Consider the following 27,611-nt stretch of genomic DNA (forward strand, 5'->3'; position numbering starts at 1 on the left):
AAACAACATTAAAAATGTGATTTTCACCTCAGGAGGACTTTAAAAATAAAATAAAATGACTAGAGAACCCAAATTATCAATCATACAGATTATAAAAACACACAACACGGTCAGCATTCACGTTTTACTCAGCTTTAATGCATATTTAGTCTTTAGTGCCATTTCTTCTAAATTTATCAGACACAATCACTGTTCAATCACAATATTAACATTATTAGAAAGACACACAATCAATATTAATATAAAATGTCCAAAAGTCAAAGGAGTGATTTCTACAGATTCTGTCAATCAATGCCCTTTCAATCCACAAAGACAAATTCATTAATTATGTAAAAAGCTGCTTGTCAATGTAAACACAAATATGGTTTCAGCTTTTTTTTTTACTTAATTTGATGAATTGTGCAAGAATCAACCCAAACCCAGGGTGGATAAGCGCTATGGCTTTATATGGCTTGAGTTTTATAGTTGCATCATCAATGCGGTGACCACGGACAGATAATGTCTGATGATCAGTCCAAAATATGGGATAGAAAATATACCTGAATTTCCATTCAAATCCCCACAATGGGCACATATGGTTTTTTAGTTTTTTTCTAGAAAGCCTGCTGTGCAGCACATAAATGTATCTAAACTTTGTATATAGTTCAGTTTTAGGTCGCAGTGTGAAAATTCAAAGGCAGGAAACCAAAACTGACATGCGTCAACTTCACACCATTTTAAAAGCTTATCTTTGTGATCTGGGTAAGTACGACTTAATTCTTAATTCATTAATTCTGAAAAATGGATGCAATACTTCGAAATAAAACATTACAGGGGTTTTCAGAATAGAGCGAACAGAGATTCAGCAGTTTGACGCCATTCCTGATGTCAAGTGCGACATGCCTCTGTATCGTCTGATCCTTTTTAATATATATATATTATCATAAGAATTACTGAAAGACAGTGTGAAATATGCAAACAATGCAGTGATATGTCTAAAAACATATCGCTTCACTATGCATTATTTTGTATTAGCAGAAAAGCGGTTTAGTTTACAAGAGGCACGTAAACACTGTTATGGCAATGAAAAGTCTCCATACTTGGCTCATTAGAACACTAACAGCTTCCCTTATGAGAGCAGACACTCACTTTTACATTTTTTCTTTAGCTCCGAATGAGTTAACACACTTTTGATTGACCTATTTTTGTAACATGATCCCTAAAAAACTCAATCCATAGCAAAGGCAAAAAACCCCCAAAAAAACGGCCATATCTAGAGAGCAAAAGAAAATAATTCAAATCAAACAAGCCATGGAGAAAAGAAAACCGAGCCGACAAAAATCTAGTGAGAATAAACAGTAACGGTGTTTCGAATCAAAGCGAAGGCTCTTTAGTGCTGACATGGATTAAAACGAGTGCAAACAGCAGTAACAGGATGTTCAAACGGGAATAAAAAAAACATCAAAAGTGTCGCTGTCTTCATATGCATGGCAACATCAGAGCAGTTTAAACCTCGTCTGATAAAGACATAAAAGATGTCGGCCGATCACAGACATGGAAACCTGCTGTCGAGTTTGTGGAAGAGGGAGAGAGATAAAAAGAGTGCTTCCCAGAAGCGTCCCAGATGGCAAACCCGTGACGTCCCTTTAAAGCTCGATGACAGGTAACCTTTGTAGTCAGCGAAGCCGTGCCACCTTGCAAAATTTGGCATTATGCTAATGAAGGCAGTTTAGTTTGGTTCGGCCCTCCAGAGACTTGTACATGTACGACTACAGTCGAGCGAGGACGGGCTTCTGGGAAGGAATTTTACCTCCTGTGACAGAGGAAAAGACAAGTAAACAAGTTAAGATGAGCGGAGCTGTAAAATCAAACAGAGAAGCTGGAGAGGTCATGGCAATACGGCACAGCAACACAACAAGAACTGGGTCACAGTGTAAAATGAGGAACACAAACGAATTCTGTGACTGAAAATGTAAAACTTTACTTCTTAACTCTTTCCTCGCTATTGACGGAAAGTCTGAGTAGGAACTACATTTGAATTTGGACTTAACGACGGATAAAAAAGCACGTTCTATATAGTATGAATGAAATACGGACGGTCTAAATCCGCCATGTTGTTACGGTCATGTGACCTACCAGCGTCAGTGGCGCAGCTTTACTTCCATTCATATAAATCCTCTCTAAAAAGAAAGTCTCTCGATTTACTATAATTTACTTTATCTGTAATTGCTTTGTAATTATTTAATTTGTAAATAAATGCGTGTTGACTGGTTTACATTTTACCTGTTATATATTTAGTTGTTGATGTATTTAAATGTATTGCCATATCAAATTCGCATGCTATTCTATACAAACAACGTAATTATTACAAACATTTAATAAAGTTCAATTTTGAGAAAAAAAGACTAAACTTTTTTTTAATATACATGACATCTCTTATAAAAGATTCTTTAATTGTACTTGTGATAAAAAATGTTTAGTTTTCCTGGGTCCATCTTATTAAAAAAGTACGCAAGTTTAACTGTTATACATTTATTTTATTTCAAATATTTAAAAAAAATCTTGTGATGTTTATGGTTTCTGGCTGACTGTTTAAAATCATGTTTTATTTCTAAACAAATGCAAGTGTAATCTCTAAACTGTAATGCAGTTCTTAAAACATTTTAAGAACATTTTTACTTTTAGTAAATTGTTTCTAAAAATATTTTGGAAATTCACGTTCATGGGTATAAATTGAGTCTATATACTGAGCCGATATACTGAGACTTTGTTCAAAATAGAAATCCTAGTATACTGCACTGTTCGCCCTGAATATTGCTATTACTATTATTTTAATTATTTTAGCATTATTCATATATTATTATAATATATATTAATATTTTTATTTTTATATTTTCATATTATATTACAAATATATATTTTTATATTGAGTTTTAGTAATTTTATGTGCTTTTAACATTTTTATTAGTTTTTCTATTTAGCTTTAATTTATTTTAACATTTTTGATTTTTTTAGTCCTTCAACTTATAACTTATTTCAGATAGGCAACATTTAAAATTTTTAAAAAGGTTTTTATCTAACTATTATATTTTATTTTATTGTAGCTCATATTTTAATTACTAAAAACATTTTTTTTTACTAGTTTTAGGTTTAGTTAATAAAAACATCATGACGGTACAACAAGAAAGTATTCCAACAATAAACATTTCAAACATTGGTATGCTACATTTGTTGTCAAATGACTTCATGACATGGATGTTTAAGTGCTGTACACTTATCTCAAAAATATAAAATAACCGTTTCTTATTATTTTTTTATTTGGTGTAAAATAAAATATATTTAACAGTGTGATCAAATGACACATAAATAAGTCAAGAAAGAGATTTCAAAAGTCACTACTGAATTTACTTCCCATCCATTCATCACACTGGATGTCGACCACATTGCATTATGGGATAATGCATTAGTATGCATACTTGTTATTGCCCAACGTAGCACTGTACATGATCCACGCAAATTACTATGCACAGTATACTGTACATACTATATACTGCAGATATATTTCGATTATTATGTTAGAATGTGAATGTTCAAACATTGCCAAACTTGAACACAAGCTATTTTGATGACATCACTCTTACCCAGTGTATCCTCCAGTGAGTTCACTGCAATCTTGTTCACCTTCAACGTCACCTGGTCTCCTCTGTGAGAGACAGTTCAGTTCAGTTTAACAACCATAACATTTCAAAAGCCCATTACATATCTAATGAAATAAACACTATTAGGGCTGGGCATTGACACAAATTTCACAATTCAATTCGATTTTGATACATTTGGATATATATCAGGTACACATGTAAAATTTTCCTCAAAGTAAAAGAAAATCTCTCAACTAATGCTGTAAACTATACAGGGAACCCTGTCAGTAGGTACATTACTATAATATTACAGGTTAAAATTAACAAATGATTTGTCTAGAAACATTTAGGTTGCATATAAGGCAGTTTTTATAGTAATAACATTATAATAATAACTTTTCAGTAACAAAATTATGTTTAAAACATTTAAACGGTGGTTGTCATAACTTGTTTTCATGATGGATTTATTCAAACTAATTAAATATTGAAAGACATGTTAAGAAAAGAATTAATATGAATTTGTACAATAGTGCATATACTTCGCAAAATGCTCCTCTCAGGAGTTAATTTTTCTAGCTAACTATCGAGCTATAGACACGTCAACGATGCACCTTTGCGATTTTTCGTGTACAGACGACAACGTCCCCCAAAACGCTGTTGTTGTGTAAATGAATGGAAAAAAGGTTTCCGTTTTTAATTAAAAACGGCGTCATGTAAACGGCCCCTGAGACAGATCGGACACAATTATTTGTTACATTTAACACATAATCCACAATACCCCTCACCCAACAAGCAAACCATGAGGTGGAGTTTTATGTAACTTCCCCTGAACTGCAGCTAACCCCAAATGTAGCACCTCATACCCTACTGAAACTCATATACGTCTGTAATGCCCATAAAAAGGACTTCTCTCCATTAATTCAATTAACTTTTCTATGAATGAACATGCATATTGTGCATGACAATGTGTGTATTAGTACTTGTTTTGTATATTGTCTCTTGTATTGTATACCGTTTTATGCATGCCTTATGATAGAATTATTAGATACTGTAACCTTATAGGTAGGTAGATATTAACCTTGTGTTTCATGTCAAAATGATATCCTCCTCATAATGTGCATTGTATGCTAGTTATATTAATCAGAGTATAAAGGGACACAAAATTTCCAGCTCACTCCAATCATGCAAATGAGTCAGCCTCCAAACAAAGAAATGTTTCCCGCTTGAAATTACACCCTTTTCATTGGTCAAGCCAACTCAAGAGGTGTGACCTCTGCAGAAGATAAAAGGCCACTATCTCAGTGACCCTGCCTCTTCTTTGATTCGTTCTTGTGGGAAAAGAGTGGAGACATCCAGTCCTATCGTGACGCCGTGGGAGCTCCCCACATAGGCGGGCCCTCAAAGTTACAAGCCATGTTGTACCTTTCCACTCGGGAGAGAGGACTCTTCCAACAACAACTGTCACAGACTAACATCACTGAAGTTCGTCATTCTTTACTCAACCTGGAAGAACCTGACTGCAACTTCACCACCATCGACCTATTAAACCATCAAGGCTTTCATCCGAGACTACATCTGGACACTCGTTAAACGGCTAAGGCATTGCAAATATACTGTATATTTGATTAACTAAACAGAGGTTTAGTAATCGATATCGGTTCATAAAAATGAAAATCAATTAAAATCGAGACATCAATATTTTCACCCAGCCCTAAAGACTATATGAAGAAGGACTTACACTTTGACCTTCCGCACGGCTTTGAGCCTCAAGAGAGCTGCTAGAGTGTTCTTCTGCAGGTCTGAGGATAAAGCTTCATAACACTTCAGACGGCCTGATGCCACGGTGACAAACACAGAGAGAAAACAGAAGATTTAAACTCTGAGATAATTTCACAACTACGAAATCTAATCACAAGCATACACAGCACAGGAGATGCATAATCAGATCACCTGCGATGGATGTCAATACCAAGTGTAAACAGGACCTGATATGTAAACAGCCAAAACACTGTCAAAACACTATGTTACCTGCTAAGATGAGCTTCAGTGCAAAGTTCCTCACAGCGGGAACAAACTCCTTCTCCGTCAGGTTCTCATTAGTCTCCTCACACAGATAGCGACACACCACCTGCACAAAAACACACACAAACTTAATATGACCTGCAATAGCAATTTCTGAACCCAAGATTGGTGTTCTATGTGAAAACCCCTTAAGAAATAAGCAAAATTATACAGGAACAACTAGTTAACTATTCCCACAGACAACTCGCTAGCTGTTTCCATCCACCTATATGTATGCAAATTTTGGGATATTGCATTAAAAAAGCTGCATGGAAACTATAATGCAAACACATTTACCGAATAAATCTCTCAAAGCGCAACAATAAACTTTGCCTCAACAGAGGATGCGATTAGAGAACTGGACAAACCACTTTCATTGGCTCAGGCATTTCAGAATGACCAAGCACATCAATATGCTTTGGTATAATGACCTCCCAGAACCATCTCACACGATTGCATCATCAAGCATCAGGCATCCGCCACCAAACGCTTGAACGTGACAGCGTTTATTGCAATATTTTGACGGGTTGCCGTGATGAACTTAAAGTTTCTGTATGTTTATGATACGTTTTATCAAACGAAACAGTAAAATGCTCATGAAATGACTCTGAGCAGCTCTGGAGACGGCACAAGTGCTTACCATTGATTCACACAGAGACACACAGAATGCAGGATTCATATTTAAATAGTCTTCTTGCAGCTTAATATTCTCAGACATCAGTCCATATCACAATTTGATTGAAGTGTCCTGACCTACCGTAAAACTTTAAATAATAGCCGAGTCCCAAATAGACGCCTGTCTCTTTTACACGCCTGGTGTGACTACAGGTTTGGATAAATAAAGGCCGGTCTCAAATAGAGGCCTGGTCTGTTTTTTAGTTTCGGGTTGTATCTAATCTTCTAAAACCCGTCAGATCGTCTGTTTAAGCCAGTTCTATGGTGCAGATTGCGCACGCAAGAGAGCCCTGCGCATCTGGGCGGGAGCTGTTAGCGCAAGCAAGGCAGGCAGAGAGAGTTAGCGCCGCGTCGTGTCTATGACAAGTTACTCAAGGTATCGCACACACACCGGACGAGAAGCGCCGCGTCGCGTCTATGACAACTCGAGGTATCGCACACCGGACGTGCACTTTGTCAGTTTATGGGCCAGCAATATTGTTATGTTTAAGGACATTATGGAATTAAGATCATGTCTGTACTATGTTATGATTGTACTGTACAATTAAATACAATCGTTGCTTAGTCTGCAGTCTGAATTCACTTTACCCCAGAGCGTCCGTTAACTGAATGAATTGAGAATATCACCTGAAAATCCGAAAACATCAGCAATATTCATTCAACCAGCTGATTTCTGTAAATTAATGTAAAACTAAATGTATATTGCAGCACAGGGTGAAGTCTCAACAATAAATTAAAGGCCTGTCTCATATAGACGCCTGTCTCAAATACAAGCCGGTGCAGTTCGGCGATTTGGGAAAATAAAAGCCCGGGCTATTATTTGAAGGTTTACGGTACTTTGATTTATTCATCCAAGATTCCGCGTTATACATAAAATTCAATTTGTATGACTGAATTCCGTTATTCCGTCCGCATTTTTTCATATCGCGGAAATCATAGGGCCCTACATTATGTAGGAAAAAAGAGCCACATTGGCTTCCTCGATTGCAGCAACTTACATTTTCATTACATATATTTTGCACAATTTCCCAGGAAGTGACGATTTTGTTCTCTTGAACATATGGAATGGAAACAATGCTTTATTCGCATATGTTTTACGCAATATTCCAATTTTGCAACTATGAATGGAAACATTTCACCAGAGTATAATGTATGCCACTTTTCAAAATTTGAAGTCAGTAAGATTTTTTGTTTTTGAAAGAAGTCTATGTTCAGACCAAGGCTACATTAATTTGATTAAAAAATACAACAAAAGCAGTAATATTGTGAAATATTATTACAAATTTAAAATAACTGTTTTGTATTTTAATATACTTTAATATGTAACATACTTTTGTTCAATTTAATTCACCCTTGTATTTTTACTGAAACCAAAACTTTAAATGGTAGTGTACATTTGCACATTGTGTGTAAGGTGTCACCTGGTATCCTTGCAGGAAGGGGTCCAGAGCTGCACACAGGAAAGCGAGGGTGCTGTGACCGCTCGCTGACATCACAATCTCATGCTCCAATACCTGCAACACTCCACGCTTCATGAGCAAATAACACGCTTCCTCAAAGTCCTACAAAAACACACACACGTAAATACAATAATATGTCTTAGAAACACTTTTCTAACTAGACTAGAGGTGAGACGTACGTAATTTGATTTGGTTTCACATCAGAGAGCCAAGATTTGGTTTTTAAAGGATTCTTAATGTTCAAACTGCAACAACAACAACAACAAAAAAAAAAAAAAGTCTGTGAATGTGCCCGAACCTGAACCGAGTCCCCAGGGCAAAGAATAAATTCATTGGAGAACATATTCCTCAGGAAGCTGAAACAGTTGTAGATGTCATCTAGAACAGAAATTACTCTATGATTGGTAACACTAATCAAGAGTAAAACAAGTAAAAACATGTATGCAATTGATATCTCTCACACCTTTTCTATTGGAGTTTGCGCTTTGCATGGCCACTGCTAACAGAGCCGGTCTCAGAAACACGTGGAGGATCTGGTTCCTGTAGGAGGCACAAGAGAGCACAACGACGGCTCGGTGAAACACGGCTTCCTCTGGTGTGGTCTCGACCTCCAGCGCCTCCGTGACGCTCAGCTGAACGTGTCCCGCGGACACAGTCAACAGGTGTCTGTGCAGAGCTAAACTACAGCCGATGACTTCACTGCAGGACGCATGGTCTACAGAGAGACAGAGAGATCATATTATTGAGGATTGTTCAAATTAAGGTCAAGTAAGCTACCATAAACTATTGGATTTCTCTGCAATGAATTATTCATCGAGCGCATTTCCTTTATCTAAGCAGATTCTGCATATCCTGGAGATATGCATGATCATTTTTGCCATACTGAGAAAATCTGAAGAATATGATATGATAATCGGATACAATTTCAGACGGCTAAACTTTATTCAATGATGCAAATAGTTTGCCTGTATGTAATCAAATATTTGAAATGATTTCATTTAGGACTTTTGGTTAACAATCAGAGAGAACATTTATTCAATGCAATTTGTATATACTGTTGTTGATTGTTAATTCGTGTTTGTTTATAATGCAATAACTAATGTTTGTTTATAACATGTATGAATTTCTTTGTTCTGTTGAACATAAAAGAAGATATTTTGAAGAATGTTGGTGACTAAACAGTTGTGGGGCACCACTGACTTCCATAATATGAAAAAAAAATAATAATACTATGGAAGTCATTGGTGCATTTTTGGGTGAACTATCCCTTTAAGGGCCCTATTTTAACGATCTGAGCGCATGGTCTAAAGCACACGGCACAAGTGCAGTTATGGCGTGTCCGAATCCACTTTTGCTAGTTTAACGACGGAAAAATGGTTGGCGCACCCGGCGCATGGTCTAAAAGGGTTGTTCCTATTCTCTTAATGAGTAATGGGTGTGTTTTGGGCGTGACGTGCAATAAACCAACCAGAGTCTCATCTCCCATTCCCTTTAAAAGCCAGTTGTGCTCGTGCCATGGCGGATTGCTATTTACACGGCATCAGCGGAAAAACTGAAAGCTTCTCTAGAGAGGAAACGGATCAGCTCGTGCACGAGGTTAAAACGCGCAAGCAGACCATCTACGGGACAAAATGTACGCGCACTGTGGACCCGCCTATAGGCGCATATTACTGATGCGCTCTTTAAATAACAAAATACTGCGCCTGTTACAACCAGTTGCAGAGATGGAGGAAGCAGGATCTACGTGCAGCAGCTTTATTAAACAAAAAACAAACTCAAACTTTAACAAACGGATACTCAGGGACAAGATCGGGAACAGAACAACCAAAACAAGTAACGTTAATAACTGACAAAGAACCAGACAGAACACAGGGTTTACATAGACTGAACTGAAGAACAAATTAACAAGACACACCTGAACTGAACAAACAATCAATCAAACACCATAGAAACAAACAGGCAGGGGGCGGAGAAAGACAGAACACAAAGACAGAAATCAAAACAGACTGACAATGTGACAGCGCCATTGACTTTAGACCAGGTTTTTGTTGGTCAATGGTGCAGTCTATTTCAGTTTCCACAAAATAGCAATACGCCAACAATGCGCCAGAACACACCTTGTTTTCAGACCAGCCCATGGGCGCACAAATGGGCGCAAATGCATCTGCTCTTTAACCCTCTGGGGACTAAGCCCTTTTTGGTCGGTTTTCTCTATTTTTACATTTGGGCTTATAAACCATATTTAATGGAGATGGAACACCATGTATTTGGTATCTATGGATTCAGAAGACCCTAAGCTAACATAAGAATGCATGTAATGTGTTTATAAAGGAAGTATGAGTAAAAAATGTACAATAAACTAGAGAATTTCAAAAACGAAAATTTTATTTTAGTCATTTATTACTGAAAATCACATCTCACACAACAATAGTGAACAGTTTTTGAACAAAAAATATATTTTTCAAACCCTTTGCTAGACAGATATTTGTAATTGTTCAATCAAAAGTGTAAAGAACAATGAAATAATGAACTTTATATACAGCGTTTTTTCAAAAAGCTGTCAGCTTCAGATTTATCCACGTCACTTTCCAGTAATTGTTCCAGAGCTTGTTCTGAGGTAAATCTTTCACTGCTTGCCATCATACAAGTGCTAAAACTATAAAATAATAATGCTATAATTGCTAATATGCTATAAATATTAAATATAGCTAATATATATAAATATTATAATCGTTCTGTCTCTCATATAAATCTCTGTGTGTAATACGCTGCTCCGTTCGCTCTCTGTCTCCTTCTCCACTCGACGCGGCTGTTTGCATCATATCACTTACTATAGTACCACCCATTGCAAGGCTACAGAGTCATCTGATTAGCTAGAATAAGTCATGGTAACCTTCTTCTGATTGGGTAAGAAAAATATTCCTCCCAGCGGCAATTTTTCCATTGGTCTTTGCGTGTGGAATATTCCTAACAACATCGATTTCATTGGCCTTATACGCAGTGGTATTACGCAACAAGGAAGTATGTATACCATATACCATTGTTTTCAGCGGAATCTGAGGAAGACGGCAAAAAAGACCGCATCTCTCTATCATTAATAGTTTTTAAGATAATTACACATTTGTAAAAGGATGCCATTTTGGGCGGTACCGCCCAATCCGTCCCGAGAGGGTTAAACAACGTGGTGCAGGACGTGAAAATGATAATGGCATCGGGCTGAAACAAAACTCTTGTGTTGTGCCTGGCGCTGCATTGCACCGGATGTATGATAGGGCCCTAAGTGTCTCAGACTCAAAACTCTGAATCGCTTTCAAACATGCCATGAACCTCTCACTCGCTTTGGAAAATCCAGTGATTAGTCTCTTACCAGGCCAGTCCAAGAACGCTCCAAACGCCAGAGCCAGGTGCCTAAGCCAGTCTGTCTGCTCCGTTAGAGAGGAGAGGTCCATGCCATCAGGGTTCTGCAGCAGCAGTGTGGCGATGAGAACCCAGGGCTTTAGAACCATGTTCTCCTCCTGTATACGGACCAGACGGAATGCAGCGTCGTTCAAAAACTCATGATTGTCTGTGCTGGGTTTCTGAGGAATGTACCTGATAAAAAAAATAAAAAAAACACTAAAGTCAGTCGGGAGGTTCAACATATTTCACTTTGTACAGAACAGGGTGCTTCAACTAAACACATGCTGTGGCTGAACTCTGATTGTAGAAAATAAAAGTAATAAATTGGCAATAAATTAGATAAAGATTAATCTACTACACATAAACATAATATTGAATGTAAATGTATAAATATAGACATTCACTACCATTCAAAAGTTTGGGGTCGGTTAGATTTTTAAAGTCTCTTTTGAGATGTAAGATAAGGGTCAACAGTGAAATTATAGATGTAATTACAGAAATTCATTACAGCTGTAATTACATGCAGAATTTTTTTTAAATAGAAGTACAAATGTAAACATGTATGTATGTGTACATGCATGTACATAATAAGTGCATTGTATCAAATGGTTAGTTTTAAATGTTTGTACAGAGTAGTAAAAGACACCTAATATAAAGTGGGACACAAAATGCTTTGTGTGAATAATGACCTTTAATGAAAAACTTTGGCTGATTGCAGGTGTCATACCTTGGCAGCAGGTTGTACTGAGAGCGGTTTATTTTTCCCTCTGCCAGACTGCGCAAAGATACAGGATGACCAAAGTACACATGCATACTGCCATAGTCCTCGCTCAAGACACGTCGGGCCTTCAACAGACCCTGAGAGAAATGGATGTCAACAAAAACAGAACAATTAAAACTCTGAGGTCTGTCTTTCCAGTAAAATGTCTGGATGTTCCAAAAAAAAATATCCCAGTACAAAACAAGCATATATTTACAAACATTGAGTGAGGATTTATGCCTGAAACACGGAAAGAATACTTGCCAAAGTGGTGAGAATAGAAATAAACCTTATAAATATTTTACAAAAAGACTTTTTTGCTTCAATATATTATATATATATACATACATATATAAATATATATACACATTTGCTTATATTGCTTATATATAGATATATATATATATATCCATCCATCCATTTGTACACAATATGAAAAATATTACAATTATTTATTCTTTCTAGGTACATACAATGTTTACACACCATTCAAAAGTTTGGAATTTAAATAAATGAATACTCAATACATTTATTCAAGTATGCATTAAATTGATCAAAAGACTATATTAAAATATTAAAATAAAATATTTTTTTTATTTTGTAACCATAAAAAAAATCTTTTTAATCTTTCCATTCATCGACGAATCTAAAACAAAATGTGTCAAGATTTCCACAAAAATATTAAGCAGCACAGTCGTTTTCAACATAATAATAAGAAATGTTTCTTGAGCAGAAAATCAGGATATTAGTATTATTTCTGAAGAATCATGTGACAGTGAAGACTGGAGTAATGATGATGAAAATTCATCATTGAGCACAGGAATAAATCACATTTTAAAATATATTAAAACTGTTTATTTTAAATTGTAACAATATTTCACAAAATTACTGTTTTTACTGTATTTATCACTTTTTAACAAATAAATGCAGGCTTGGTAAGCATAAGAGACTTCTTTCAAAAAAATTAAAAAGTCTGAAGGGTGTGGGTTCTGGAATGCACTGCTGCTTCAATGTACTGTAGGTAGGCTATGCATACCCTTCTCATAGGCCTCCTCTTATGTTAGAGTCATCAGGCTTATATAACGGGTAGTGCCAATCTGTAGTAGTGAACAGGTTGGCTGTTTGGAAAAATTCTCTAGTGAGGCCACCGTTCATCCGAGCACCAAATAGACATTTTTTGTGTGAGATGGCTTCCTCCCTATCGGGAGTTATTCTACTGAGGCCAATACTCTGTCAAGCTCCAGATAGAACTACAAAGTCAAGTGTTGGCCCTCTTCGGGCCACCTTGATAGCCACCTTATACTAGAGCAGCAGTTTTCCTCTCACTTTAAAGAGTCGTTGAGATTACAGCTCTGAACTTCAGTCACTTTATATTCGTGGGCTGGCCCTCATGGGGCTGCCTCGATTTCTGGCTTAGGCTTAATAATTAGGAAATTGGTGGCGGTTTGCTGAGCATTCTCGCCTCGAGCCTCTCAGTATCTGAGTGTAGGCTCCTTAGAGCTAGAGCTCATCAGGATCATTTTTCCTGTAAATCTAGTTGTTCCTAGTACTGGCCTCCTCTTACTACAAGAGTCGCCTAGCCAAGGCCCGCCTTTTGCACTAGGCGTAAGAATGCTAGTGGTGTTACAGGGTAGATAGCAGCATAGGTAGCAGGCTATCTTCAAAAAGCCTCCCATGCAGATATCTCATGGACGTTGTTAGGCCTTTTCTTTCTAGAAAGTAAGAAGCAGTATGCTCAAGTATTGTAGCTAGCTTATCCAGGAAGGCCTTAAAATTGAAAAAATGATTTTTTTCCGCTGAGCCCCTTGAATAAAATAATTCAAGTCTTAAGGTTGAATGTCGTTGGCCGCTTACTGTGGCCTCCATTTCCTTGGGTTTAGTAGAGTATGTAAAATCTGTCTTGTAAAAAATACAAGACAATAGGCCTCGACCCTGATACATTCCTCAGGGTCATGCTGATAGTACACCCCTTGTTAGGGTCTTTATTTAGAGTACTTTGCTACCCATAGCTCGTATGATATCACCCTTCACCACCAAGGCTCAGGTACAGACAGATTAGTTACTCCCTCCCACTTGCGATGGTTGAGTATGCTCCCTTAGAGCCGAAGCACTGCCTGGGCTGATGCCCGTGACATTCGAAGCTGTAGGCCTTACAACAGGCTTCCTCGATAGTCCGGTAGCATAAGATTGTACTCCCCTTGCTTTAAAGGGTCGATAGCACTTCTGCTGAGTACACTGCCTGTTGGCAATGTAAACCTTAGAGCTGGAGGCGCTCCCCTTATTAGGGTCCCTTTCAGAGTGCCCAGCCTCCACAGGGCTCTGAAGCACTGTGTAGATCCAGGATAGAGTAGAGTCACTCCCCTCGTTTGCAAGGGTTAGGAAGCGCTATGCTGAGTTCTACTCTCCAGGATGCCCGTCTCTATGATCCGGCCTGTGAGTGCTTACTGCCACTATCTGCAGTCCTCCCTATCGGATGCCTCCACTAGTGAGGCAAATAGTGTTAGAGACTCTGTTTAAGGAACAAAGCAATGCCCGGGCTGACGTCCGTGAAAGTCGAAGCTGTAGGCCTTACTGTAGGCCTCCTCGATAATCCGGTAGCGTAAGATTGTACTCCCCTTGCTTTAAGGGTCGACAGCACTTTTGCTGAGTACACTGCCTGTTGGCAATGTGAAATAAGTATAACCAGGCCCACAGACATGTCTGTGAGAGCACCTGACCTCTGTGACTAGCTCTGCTAACAATCCCTCTATCAAGTAGTTAGGCCGTGACAGGCCTCCTTGAAGGCAGCTCCCCAACGAGTTGGATGCTTAGCATTGCAAGGGCAAAACCTAGCCAAGAGCCTGGCCAATACTTATCAGGTTATGAGTATAGTGTTCTAGAATCTATCTGAGGATTGTTCTGTAGGAATACTTGGCTCCCTAAGTGTGGTCGGCAGGTCGAAGGACTTTCACGAGGCCTCCCTGTTAGATCAGCCCTAGAACTGGAGGCGCTCCCCTGATTAGGGTCCCTTTCAGAGTGCCCAGCCTCCACAGGGCTCTGAAGCACTGTGTAGATCCAGGATCGTTAGAGTTACTCCCCTCGTTCGCAAGGGTTAGAAAACGCTATGCTGAGTTCTACTCTCCAGGATGCCCGTCTCTATGATCCGGTATGTGAGCGATCACTGCCACTATCTGCAGTCCTCCCTATCGGATGCCTCCACAAGTGAGGCAAAATATGTCAGAGACTCTGTTTAGGAAACAGACAGGTTGTTGGCAAGACTAGGTCATTAAATTAGACCAGGTCAGCCTCCCTGGTGGCATGTGGGGTTGACTTCACGTCCCCCTCAGAAAGTGACTGGACGGGACTCCTTTGGACCACCTGGCCATATTCCCTTAAAGGAACCCCCCTCTAAAAGTCGTGCTGTGGTCTCCATGCTCCATCCTTCAAGTCCTTTGTGTGAAAGCTAGCCATGTGCTGGTATTCAGTAATGCGATAAACCACAGTAATGAATATGCACGATATAATACCGTGAAAAATAATAGATCAGAATTTAGATTTATAGAACGCGCATTAGCTTATTTTCCATCAACCGCTTAAACAAACACTGCGTATAAGCTGCGCGAAACACGTGCGCACTCTGATGTAAACAATCCCCACATGTAGAAGCATTGTGTGCATGCGGCGCAGTGCGCACTCTAGTCTAATGTAATGAATGCTCACATGGAGAAGAAGCATGGCGGAAGGAGGAACGCTGCCGATGATTTATCCCCCTTCATTTCTTTGTTAAAGCATTACTTTCCAGTTAGACTAAAGTGTAGATCTCCTTGAGAGAAAGAACACATTATCTTGATGTTTTGAGAGGACTCTCCTGTTTATAGTTAGAGCCTGGCCAAATCCAACCTTGGAAAAGCTGTGTCGGTGTGTGTTAGTCTTTTTGGTTGCAAGTTAAGGTACCACTGGCATTATTGGAGATTGACTGAGTTGTTGTTCGGGACAGGCTGGCGGCCAGCAACCCAAATCTGCGACCTGGAAGGTCACGACGTGCCTAACTTCAGGGTCCGAGTGTCAGCTGCATAATCGTTGGAGATATGCTTCCATATGTGTGGAAAATTACTATGTTTATCTATTTCTTAGCCAATCAGAAGCTGCAACCTGAAGCAAGGATGTAGCTTAGACCTTGGTGAAGGGTATAACTGCTGTGATCTGTGTAACTGTAAGCAGGGCGGCCTACGAACTCCTGTGTGAGTCTTGAAGATGACTTCTTTCTGATGAAACTGCAAACTATCTTCAGTAAAACTTTTCTTCAATTTATTATAATTCTGACTCCGGGTCTTCATTCATCATATCTGGTTCTGGGTCTTTGACTGTAAAACCCCTTAAAGTCTTAACCGATCCCAAACTTTTGAACAATGGTGTATGTGTTGTTGTTGAATGTTTGTTGTTGTTTTTTTTCTTACTGGAAAACAAGACACTGATTAAGAGAATATTTCTTGCTGCATGTATTTTGTTCATATACAGTATGTCGGCTAAAAAATAATGATGGAATGCGTAGAAGGCCACGCATACCGAGGTCGACTCTTTGGGCTTCGGGACACCAAGCAGCTCACGGGCGTACAGAGATTCTTCCAGAATTCTCTCGTAGCTGATGCTGACAGGAACCAGGTTCACGTCAAATAGCTCTCCTTTAAAAAAAGGCTCCATCACAATATTCAACAACCCTGAGGGAGAAGAAGAAATGAAAGAGTGTGGGAGATGAAGCTGACACAAAACGGTGCTCAAAAGAGGTGGACCATTTTGTTTCTCTCATTCATCTAAATTTGCTTTTGTTCGGTTTGATTGATGAGCTGCCACCGTCGGGCTCTCCAGGTTTCAAGCTGTCGTTTTGAACCTTTGTGCCATAAATTAGTCAGGGGCGCCATTTCATTCTGGGACTATGATTCAATTGAGAAAATCCTGTGAAATTTCATTTAGCTGGCATCTCACTTTCTGTGAACAAGCAATGCAGACCCCCAAAAAAATGTTTCCTGTCACCTTGAATTTATTTGTGCAGCAATAAAAAAGGCAGAAAAGTGGGGAAAAGCCTTGACGCTGCACAATACATGCAGAAGTCAGCAAAGAGCTTTTATCAAAATGAAACGCACAAAAAAATGTCACAGCAGCACAGCCTGTTTTTGAAATTGTATAAAAATGTTACAAGTCGATAATCGATGTATAATTACCCGTCTTTGGTGTAAGAGATTTGCACGTCCTGCTTCTAGTTCCTTCCAAGAAGAACTCAATTGGGGCATAACCATTCTGAATAAACAACAAATAACAGGTTAATATTTTTCAACAATGTATATTTTCAACTGTCAAGAATGGAAGTATATACATTAAAGGGTTATTTCACTCAAGACTGAAAATTTTTCCATAATTTACTCACCCTCAAGCCATACTAGGTGTATATGACTTTGAGCCAAAGACAATCAGAGTTATATTAAAAAATATCCTGTCTCTTTCAAGCTTTATAATGGGAGTGAATAGAGCCTGAGATTTTGAAGCCAAAAAAAGTGCATCCATCCATCATAAATGTAATCCATACGGCTCCAAGGGGTTAATAAAGGCTTTAGTTGAGGGTCAGAGGTCACTCTTCCGCCAGAACTAGACTCGTGTACCGCCGTTACCGGAAGCCAGTGATTATAGTTTATGAAGTTATAAATATGGATATGTTTATTACAAAAACCCATCCCTTTGCTTCTGAAGGCCTTTATTAACCCAATGGAGCCGTATGGAGCAATTTTATGATGGATGGATGCACTTTTTTGGACTTCTAAACCTGAGGCTGTATTCACTCCCATTATAAAGCTTGGAAGAGACAGGTTGTTTTTTAATATAACTCAGATTGTGTTTGGCTGAAAGAAGAAAGTCATATACACCTAGGATTGCTTGAGGGTGAGTAAATAATGGGATTATTTTTGGGTGAACTATCCCTTTAAATAGTCAGTTCCAAACCTACCAACAGTTTCGACCTGTTTGAACTGCGTCTTGATCAAAGGTAAAATGCCCTTCCAGTTACATGTTTATAAGAGGGTTAAGAGCAGTGTGAAACGTAGGGCTGTGCGATTAATCAAAATTGAGTTTAGATTTCGGCTTCCAACGATTATGAATATATGATAATAGAGGTAAAACAATTATTGTGCCCAACTGCAGAGGTACACTTTTTCTCCTCCTTAAAAGCCCAAATTTCATGCAAATTAGTAATGTAATGTAATGCAATTTTCATAAAATAAGACGTGCTTGATATTAAAAAGTTATTAAAAGAGCTCAGACACGCTAAGTGAACTTTGAGCTTCGGGTGCGCGTCTAAGCAGTCAAAACGGCCTTCACACAAAAATAAGTCAAAATGACCGGCTTGGTGAGCTATATCACTCAAACCCAGTTGTTTATGTCTTAAGTGAATGCAAACAGTTGAGAGAAAATTTAATGTGTATCAGTATATTAGATCCGTGCATTCGTTCTTAAAGAGACAGCAGCCTAATATTCCTGCTGCAGTCTAATTTCAATCAAACAACAAAAGACACCAAAAAAATAAATTACTCACTGCACTTGACTGAATAACTTTTGTAGCTTTAATAAGAACCAAAGCAAGTTAAGTAGTGAAGACTATGCTGTGTTTTATTTTACATTTATTTATTTTACATTTATTTTACATATTATTCAATTTCTGTACTAGTCTGTTAGCTGAATACACATAGACTTGCATAAAAAACTTTTCTGACTGTTTAATTATTTTCAATAATTTTTGAGGACTTTTTTTACTTACATTAGTTAACAATCTGCTGTAGTGTCGCAATTGGAATCGAGAATTGTAAAATTCCACTGTTGTCTAAAATGTACATTTCCAGCATATACACTTGATAAATATTGCTATCATTAAATAAATTACTCATATAAGGTTTTGGACATATAGCCCACTCATAATCGTGTCAAATAATCTTGATTACAATACTGACCAAAATAATCATGATTATGATTTTTGCCATAATCGAGCAGGCCAAGTTAAAAGCCTTAAATCCACTACAATATGAAGCCTGCATTTCATCCTATATATTAAGGACAATTAGTCAAAAAGTCTAATTCCCCGATTTGCTCATTTGTTCAGTTGTTTGGATGAAGGGTCTTACCCTCAGCATGGTCTTCACATACTCAGAAAACACAGCCCAGTAAAGTTTATCTCCTCCAAACGACCGACGGATGAAAAACGCTCCCGACATACGCAGCATCTCACCAATAAACTTCATGCTCATAAAATCTGCAGGAAACATCATGGCATTAGTAAACACTACATGTAACAAATATATTGTAATATGAAATCAACAGTTTTAATCATTTTACTGTAAAAACCATGTTAGATGAAAATATTAAATAACTTTTTATAGAAGAATGCAAACAGCATATTTCAGTTTTTAATTATTAAGTTGTTATTTTTAATAACATTTTTATTCATTATAAGTAATATAAGTAATATATTATAACTTTTAACTTTAAAAAAAAAGAAATGTTTGCATTCTTATAAAAAAATCTGTGCAATCATGTTACAATTTTATTTACATTTTAATTTAACATTGTGTTTACAGTACTCCAGAGTACTACAAAAATACCATGATTTTACCATAGTATATATATATATTTATTACACGGCTCACGGCTCTACATTTAAGAGATACGGTATACAGTCATTCATATCACATCACATCACACAGCATTTCGCCACATAAATAATTATGGGGATAAAATATATATTTTTCAGATTAAACTGTTTTAAAATCGTACCTTTTTGTATCTCATAATCCAACAGTGTACAAAACAATAGTCACAAAACGGCAGCAGCTGCGCTTGTATGAAACAGAGAGAGTCCACGATACTGGATGGCATAATTAAATAACTATACACAAAATATTGATTCGACTGAGTTTTAATATTTTATTAGCTCACCAAACGCAAAATTTCCACGAAGAAAAACCGTTCCTAGCAAGCGCCCGGATGAGCCTGTGTTTCTGTTTTCAGCGGTTGTTATTTGGGAATAACTTACCACTGGATGGCGCTATTGAGCAATCAGAATCAAGTATTTCACAGAGCCGTGTAATATATATATATAAACCTAAACTGACACAGTTAAGGGCTTGTATTCAGATTATGAATCTGAACCACAGCTGCAAAAATGAGATGACTATAGAGATAAAGTAAAGCAAATTCAAAGATAATACTGTTTTCTCCAGAACGGCTGTATGTATAAACAAACTAAATTGATAACTTTTTTACAACAAAAATTAACCATCACTGAACTTACTTAAGCTGGACTATGACGCTATTTTCTTCTAGATCTGCTGTAAAGCAGAAACAAACTTTGTTGCATTATTTTCCTGTTATCACTGTAAAGCTGAAACAATCTGTATTGCAAAAAGCACTATATAAATAAAGGTGACTTGACTTGACAATGGACTGAAAGCTCGCATTCAGATCTGTCAAATGACAACTGATGGATTGAACCAAGATTCTAGCCTACATTTTTTTTCAATAATTAAAAAAATTAATCAATAAAATGACATTTCCATTCAGATTTACTATGCAAGAAAATATATGTCTCCACTTTCATTACATCAAAATTGTATCATCTTTGTCTGACAATACAACAAGAATAAAGTTGTTTTCTTTTTTCAGCATTCAAGCAACGACCTTACATGACTTAAGGTTTTTAAGCGATCTACTCGTACAGTGTGAGCTGGTAACCTTGTTGAAATCGCACAGTGTATTCCCTCTTTAAGCCTTGTCTGTGAAACCAGGGGAAACCGTTTTTCTACTGTGTTGGTTCCCTGCTTGACGTCCAATAGACAGTTTACAAAACAATTGAGCCACCTGGATCTAGGTTGTACTCTTTTGGAGTGTACAATGCTTTTAATGAAACAAGTCTGGGAAATCATTAAGCTTGTCAAAAGGGGTGGAGTCTCTTTAATTTCCTGCTCTTGAAAAAGGCACAGCAGAAGCCCAACAGGTATTCTGGAGGTTTCAGAAGTTTTTCAGCAATGGGACTGGTGGTTTTCAGTTTTTCTGGATTGTTGCTGCTTACAGCAATTGACTTGTGTTTTGCACAGAGGTCAGGATTTCAACAGCAACAGCCACCAGATTTAGTGTCTCAGCAAGCTCGCCAAGGCCCACAGGTATCAACATCTTTTAGGCCTGCAAGGCCTGCAATGAACTCTGTTGAGGCTGATCCATGGAATCTTCAAGAGCCTGCAAATACACAGTCCAAACAACTAATGCAGGGTCCTGTTGTGCCTTTGACGTGGCGTTTTCCAGTATTGCCAGAAGAACCCAAACAGCCAGATGTCCCTTTTGAACTGCGTGTACCTACAGCTACTGCGAGTATTGCAGTACAATGTGGGGAGAACTTTGTGCATGTGGAGGTTAAGAAGGACTTATTTGGGACTGGTCAGCTGGTGAATCCTTCATTCCTCACTTTAGGAGGCTGTGCAGCTGTAGGGGAGGATCCAGAAGCTCAAGTCCTTATCTTTGAATATGAGCTCCAGACATGTGGCAGCTCTCTGGTGGTAAGTGGCTGCTAATGGGTTAATCCTAGAAACTGCAAAAGCCAGGTCTGTCCAGTAACCTGCTACTTGTGCTGATTTCAGATGGCTAATGATGAGCTTGTTTACACCTTCATCCTCCTCTACACTCCTGAGGCTTTAGTAGGAACTCCCATTGTAAGGTCTAATTCAGCAGCTGTTGGAATTGAGTGTCACTATTCAAGGTAAAAAAAAAAACTTATCAAAGCAATTTTGCCAAAGGTTACATTCTTAACCTTGTTTTACTGCTTCCACTAGGTTGCAAAATGTAAGCAGCAATGTGCTGATGCCCAGCTGGGTTCCTTTTGCTGCTACAAAAGTTGGAGAGGACGTTCTGGTGTTTTCCTTGAAGCTCATGACTGGTAATACTGTATGCAATGTTAGAATTTCAGAAGTGGCTAGGGAATGTTGCCAACATGAGTTTAATTTCAGATGACTGGATGTTTGAGAGGCCATCCAATCAGTACTTCCTAGGGCAGTTCCTGAACCTTGAAGCTTCTGTGAAGCAGTACAACCACGTCCCTCTGCGTATATTTGTGAGAGACTGTGTGGCTACTGCAGTCCCTGATGTGAACTCTTCTCCAAGATATTCCTTTATTGAGAACTATGGGTTAGTAGGGAATCTCTCTTAAACGCCCATTTGCAAATAGTGCCTAAAGTGATTTTTCTCTCCTTCTCTCCTTTCAGGTGCCTGGTTGATGGAAAGCTCACAGACTCCACTTCCAGTTTCATGCGCAGGGTTCAGAATGACGAGCTGCAGTTTCAGTTGGAGACTTTCAGGTTCCTGCAAGCTGATAGTGGCTTGGTATGCATTTTGGGCTGTAGTTCTGTGGGTGAGTTCTCTTACTGGTCATGTTTAACTGTGTCCTCCTCTTTAGGTGTACATCACCTGTGCTCTAAAGGCTGTCATGGCCTCAACCCCTACAAGTCCAGAGAACAAGGCTTGCTCCTTCAATAATGGGTATTGCATACATTTGCAACCTCTAATGATTTGAGTTGTTAAAAATGGGTAACCAGTTTCCTTTCCTGTCTATAGATGGACTTCTGTAGATGACAATGACCAAGTGTGCATGTGCTGTGACTCCACATGTGGTTCCAGCAGAAAAGGACGAGAACTACCTGATTCAGGTAATGTATGAAGTCTTTGTATTGCTCTTGCAGAAGGACTTTCAATTTCTCATCTAGTCTTCGTCTTTTTCAGGCCTGGTATCAGAAGGGAAAGTAACCATCGGCCCCATTGTGATTGCTAACTGATGTCTTGTGAATGGCAAGATGTGGCAATAAAAATCTTTATATATTAGTGACTTTACTTGTCTTTTTGTATTGTAAAGGCATTTTGGGCCACCAGAAAATTGCTTTACTATAGTTAATTTTCCTAGACTTTTCAGTGTGCCAAGTGCAGGAATGCAATCATTTTCACTGACTAGCAACTGGTGTGCACACTTGCAGCTGTAAGCGTACTTAAGTCAAAAGCCTGCATGCCCTACCTCTTACATGTTTGGGAAAGAGACCCAACCGTGCACAGCACTTGGGACAGAAGTAATCCGTGGTCAAGTGGTTTTACAATTGTGACTGTACAAGTGAGACATAGTGTGTTACTCAAATTCATCTACTTTATGTACTTGTCAGACATGACAGAAATTCAAATGTTTAGATGTTCCAGCTAGCATTCTTTGATTAGTTCTAAAGGAAACTAAACCTCAAGTCAACCTGAAACCGTTTAGACAAGGTCACCCCTCAACTCCCAGAGAGAACAAGAAACCTTGTGGGATTAAAACAACTGTTGAATCCAAACACTCATCTCAAGCAAATCAAATAGGTGTGGACTGTTTAGGAGGGTGGCATAAAGTTATAAGACCAACATTTTGTGGTAATAACGTTTTTGACCAAATCAGGTTAAAAAAAAGGTCTAAATTTTGGCAAGCGCGTCTACTTCTATACATATAACAGCTAGACTAAATATAGTTTTCAGACTGGTACAATGCAGCGGTGTGACCTCAAACAACTCTGAAGATACTGTTGTTCAACATGGATTTGGAGGATACAATTAATTGCATCATTGCAATTTTGATGAATATCCTGTTCACACCCACCCATTCCAGCTGCAATCACGGGCAGGGGGAGGTCGTACATGTAGAGTAAGTATGACATCATCAGGAAGTCCATGTAACTACGGTGGCTGGGCAGAAGAACCACCGGGTGCTCCTGTACAGCCTGCTGGAGCTGGAGAGAGAGAACCTAATCAAAAACATGACAAATCGACTATTTACATGGTATATTCATTAAAACAAATGGCAGGACATCTTTATTTATTTTATTTTTTTTAATGAAATGCTCACCAAGGCTGCATTTATTTGATCAATGTCATTTATTTGTGTGATTACAAAGAAATCATTCTAATATACTGATTGGCAGCTCAAGAAATATTTATTATTATTCTTAATGTTGAAAATTGCATAATATTTTTGTGGAAATTGATACACTACCATTCACAAGAATATATATATATATATATATATAATTAATAACAATGATAGTTTATTCTAAAAAGATTTCTATTACAAAGAATCTTGGGGGAAAAAAAGTACCATGGTTTCCACAAAAATATCAAGCAGAACAACTGTTTTCAACTGTGATAATAATAATAAGAGCATTAAATCAGCATATTAAACGGATTACTGAAGGATCATGTGACACTGAAGACTAGAGTAATGATGCTGAAAGAAAGCTTTGATCACAGGAATACATTTTATTTTTAAAATTATATTCAAATATAAAACAGTATTTAAAAGTCTAATAATCTTTTACAATATTACTGTTTTTACAGTATTTTTAATCAAATAAATGCAGCCATGGCAAACATAAGAGACTTCTTGAAAGAAAGAAAAAATTCCAAACTTCTGAACTGTGATATTTATATAATACCCTGTGAAGGAAGCCATCAGCTAAACTGACCTATATGATGATAAGCACATTTAAACAGACAAATAAGAGATCATCATACTAATGAGAGTGTCATAAAGAATTTAAGCCCCTCTAAATCCCTGTAACCTTTAAGCATTAACGCTGATGATTTCGATTAGAACATGTTTCAGTAACATTACTGACTCTAGTAGTCAGCTGACAGTGTATAAGCCAGGTGTTTCAGCAGGAATGTTTCACACATGTGTGTTGGGGACAGTAAAGAGTCGCTCACTCTCTGGATGCCCTCCTCATTGACACACACGCTGCGGAAGAGTCTCTTGAAGGCTTTGCTGAGCGTGAAGGCGAAGAAACGTACGGTGCTGAGCTGAAGTCGGTGAGCCATCTCATCCAGAATCAGAGACGCTTCCTCCGTCACACACTCACTACTGTCTCCTGATTCTGATGAAACCTACACACACAATTCAGTAGCCATTAGAATCGATTGATCTGTATTTTTAAACATTGGTTCAACGATACAGGACTGTCGTTAATGACGTCCCGCGCAGGTGGAAGAAAATGACTTCTGCTAATTAATCTATTCGAGATCTTTGAGATGCTGCTGTAATGAACATGGCACTGACTACTTTACTGTTTCTGGTCCCTGTCATTTTGCTTTACTTGATGTTTGATTCATCGCTGGTTCCCTTATACGTCATACTCCAGGGTTCCCTTTCGCATGGTAGGCGCATGCACACTCAAATACGGCACTGATTGTTGGCAAGCCAAAATATATAATTAAAATTGTGCATAATTATATTTAACGATTTTTTTTATTTATTTTTTACTTCATCGGAATGGTACGAACCTTGGTAAAGGTTTTGGCACTTGCTGTGTGGACACAAAAACAATCATAAAAAGGTTAAATGGTCCTGAAAAAATATAGTAGTCACACTTGTATTGTTCATGGTCAAAAATGATGAATTTAATCTGGTGGGAACGTTTGGTACTGTGTACAGACAAAGTCTTACTGAAAGCTAATTTTTTGAGACATCAACCTCAAATTTGGATGCAGCTCGTTTAGATTTATGGCAGTTTTAGAGTAACACATGTTTTGGAAAATATATATTTCATTTAAATTTTAACATTTAATTTTTGTGCATTTTTCATAACAATAAATGTAAATTAAAAAAAAAAAAAGTTCCCTTTTTAAAACTTTTTTTCACTTCATCAATAATCTGCCAAGGGTCGTCTTTGTTCTCCAAAGCATTCAAGAATTATGACAGTTTAAATTGGAAATTTAATTTTATGTGTCCATGCTCAAAAAGCAAATAAATGGATTATAACTACTGCATAAAAAAATGTAGTACCATAAAATCCCCTAAAAATGCTAAATATTAAATAAAAAACATTATTGAACTAAAATACAGTGCAATCATTTCATTGAAATAAAATAAAAAATCTGTAATTGACGTTTTAAATAGACGGTTAAATAGAATGAAAGATGTAGGCTTGCTTATTGTGCCCGAGAGCAGATCTATTCAAGTCCACACGTCATTTAACAAGAAACTCTGCTGCTAACCACAGCACAAGAGCTGCAGTTCCAACTATGCAACTATGTGATGCTATTTGCAAATGTTTGTTGGAACTATGGTTTCGGGAAACGGCAAAACGTTAAACTATGTTGGTACCGACGGAACTCACGGCCATAGTTGGCTAACAATGCATTATAAAAACGAACCCCAGAGCGTTACTGACAGACTGGGAAGATAGCGGTGCAGCAACGTGAAAAATAGTGTGTTTTGAACATTCAAACATTAAAACCTATTCAACTAGACCCCAATAACAAAACCAAGACTTTGTAAAAGGGCATAATAGGTCCTCTTTAAAAGCATAAGTAAGTTATTGCATGAAAATATGGCATTGAGGGAATGGTGGTGCTCTGTACCTGTTTAATGACATACTGCAGGTGGTCCGACTGCAGGACTATGGCTTTCAGCATGCTGGCTTTGCAGGGCACTAGTCCTTTATAAAGTGAGGGAGTGTAACATTTCAGTGCGTATCTCAGATCACTGGAACGCCGCCTCTCCTCCAGGACGTCTTCAAAATCATCCCGCTTCTTCAGCATCCGCTGCCTAGACTGTATGGAGACAGAAAATATGTTTGTTTATTAAGTGATAAGATGATGGTAATCATTTATATAAAGTTTAAGGGCTTTTTTTTTATTACAATTACATAAAAAAAAAACTGAAGAATACAATTTCAAGGACTGATATTCTTGTATTCTCGCGTTCTTCAAAACCTTTTGATTTGCTTATGCTTAAATGCTTTCAATTAATAAATATATGTTTGCTCAAATTAACTGTAAACTAAAAATAACTCAATTCAAATTGCACATATTAATTAATTTTCAGAATGCCCAGAGTGTGCATGTCTGTAATCTGTCAGAAACTGTTTATAATTTATATGAAAATAAATTATGATTCATGAGATAATTTGGATTTGTACAAAAGTTCCTTTTTAATCATGTGTGTTATTTCATTGCTTTAATGACTTTCTAAAATACAGTTCATTAGTAATGAATTAATAGGTATGTCCATTTATTTGTAAACAATGAATGGACATATGAATAGATATGAATATGAAAATGAATAGATTAAAATATCTTTAGCTTAAAATATACATATAATTATTAATGTTATAATTAATAAAATTCCGCCATTCTTAAGCTGGACATTTTCTTGTAGTATAGGGCTATCATTTTAAAAACCAATGCACTGGACGAACTTAAAGTATCCTTTAAGGAAAACATTACAGGAAGCCTTAAGATTCACACTGCAAGTGTTGCAAGCATGTACTACTTTGTCAGAAAGCATGCAAAGAAAAAAATGCTCTAAAACACTTACCGAATACAGTGTTCTAGACGCCATTTCCATTCAGTGTCTATCAAAGCATGAGTGTAGTAGATGAAATGAGTTCTGTGTGAGAAAGTTTGTATCAAGGTTGATCGGTCGTGTCACAGAAACTCCTCATTCCTGTTATAGAAATACATGAACAAACAGCTGGAATGACAAGCGAGTATGAAACAGCATTTACCGGGTGGGCGGGGTTTGGCGGAACGGCTGACAGATTGGGATTGGTCAAAATAATAATTTTA

General features: G+C 37.7%; 2 protein-coding genes across 3 annotated transcripts; one reads left to right on the forward strand and one right to left on the reverse strand.

The window, feature by feature from the left end:
• Window positions 1–116: 116 nt before the first annotated feature.
• gnpat (glyceronephosphate O-acyltransferase) lies at window positions 117–27,520 on the reverse strand. Of its 2 annotated transcripts, none has more exons than XM_084090816.1 (16): window positions 27,361–27,520; window positions 26,403–26,594; window positions 24,750–24,926; window positions 23,647–23,776; window positions 19,115–19,242; window positions 17,171–17,246; window positions 16,518–16,669; window positions 11,940–12,070; window positions 11,181–11,404; window positions 8,277–8,528; window positions 8,112–8,191; window positions 7,775–7,915; window positions 5,646–5,745; window positions 5,356–5,449; window positions 3,621–3,682; window positions 117–1,792 (listed from the first exon to the last, which is right to left on the reverse strand). In XM_084090816.1, exons 1-16 carry the CDS (start codon window positions 27,388–27,390, stop codon window positions 1,749–1,751), a joined length of 2,013 nt encoding a protein of 670 aa, XP_083946942.1. In that variant the 5' UTR covers window positions 27,391–27,520; the 3' UTR covers window positions 117–1,748. The 2 variants fall into 2 exon arrangements, with proteins under 2 accessions (XP_083946942.1, XP_083946941.1); XM_084090815.1 differs by having other exon boundaries at window positions 23,647–23,791.
• Window positions 20,873–22,880, forward strand: LOC311068395 (zona pellucida sperm-binding protein 3-like). Its single transcript, XM_084090817.1, has 8 exons — window positions 20,873–21,538; window positions 21,620–21,738; window positions 21,812–21,915; window positions 21,986–22,163; window positions 22,241–22,358; window positions 22,432–22,514; window positions 22,590–22,681; window positions 22,755–22,880. The coding sequence occupies exons 1-8, from the start codon at window positions 21,014–21,016 to the stop codon at window positions 22,805–22,807; spliced, it is 1,272 nt and encodes a 423-aa protein (XP_083946943.1). The 5' UTR covers window positions 20,873–21,013; the 3' UTR covers window positions 22,808–22,880.
• Window positions 27,521–27,611: the final 91 nt, after the last annotated feature.

This window comes from Abramis brama (genome assembly GCF_963993115.1).
Source record: "Abramis brama genome assembly, chromosome: 18".
Classification (NCBI taxonomy): domain Eukaryota; kingdom Metazoa; phylum Chordata; class Actinopteri; order Cypriniformes; family Leuciscidae; genus Abramis; species Abramis brama.

Excerpts from the sequence above, each read along its gene's own strand:
- gnpat (XM_084090815.1), bottom strand. The coding sequence starts at position 27,390 with ATGGAAATGGCGTCTAGAACACTGTATTCG. Across the intron at positions 23,792-24,749 it reads ATGAGGAGGGCATCCAGAGA|GTTCTCTCTCTCCAGCTCCA; the intron begins GTGAGCGACTCT and ends GTTTTTGATTAG. Across the intron at positions 12,071-16,517 it reads AGCCCAAAGAGTCGACCTCG|GGTCTGTTGAAGGCCCGACG; the intron begins GTATGCGTGGCC and ends CATTTCTCTCAG.
- LOC311068395 (XM_084090817.1), top strand. The coding sequence starts at position 21,014 with ATGGGACTGGTGGTTTTCAGTTTTTCTGGATTGTTGCTGCTTACAGCA. Across the intron at positions 21,916-21,985 it reads TTCCTTGAAGCTCATGACTG|ATGACTGGATGTTTGAGAGG; the intron begins GTAATACTGTAT and ends GTTTAATTTCAG. Across the intron at positions 22,164-22,240 it reads TCCTTTATTGAGAACTATGG|GTGCCTGGTTGATGGAAAGC; the intron begins GTTAGTAGGGAA and ends CTCTCCTTTCAG.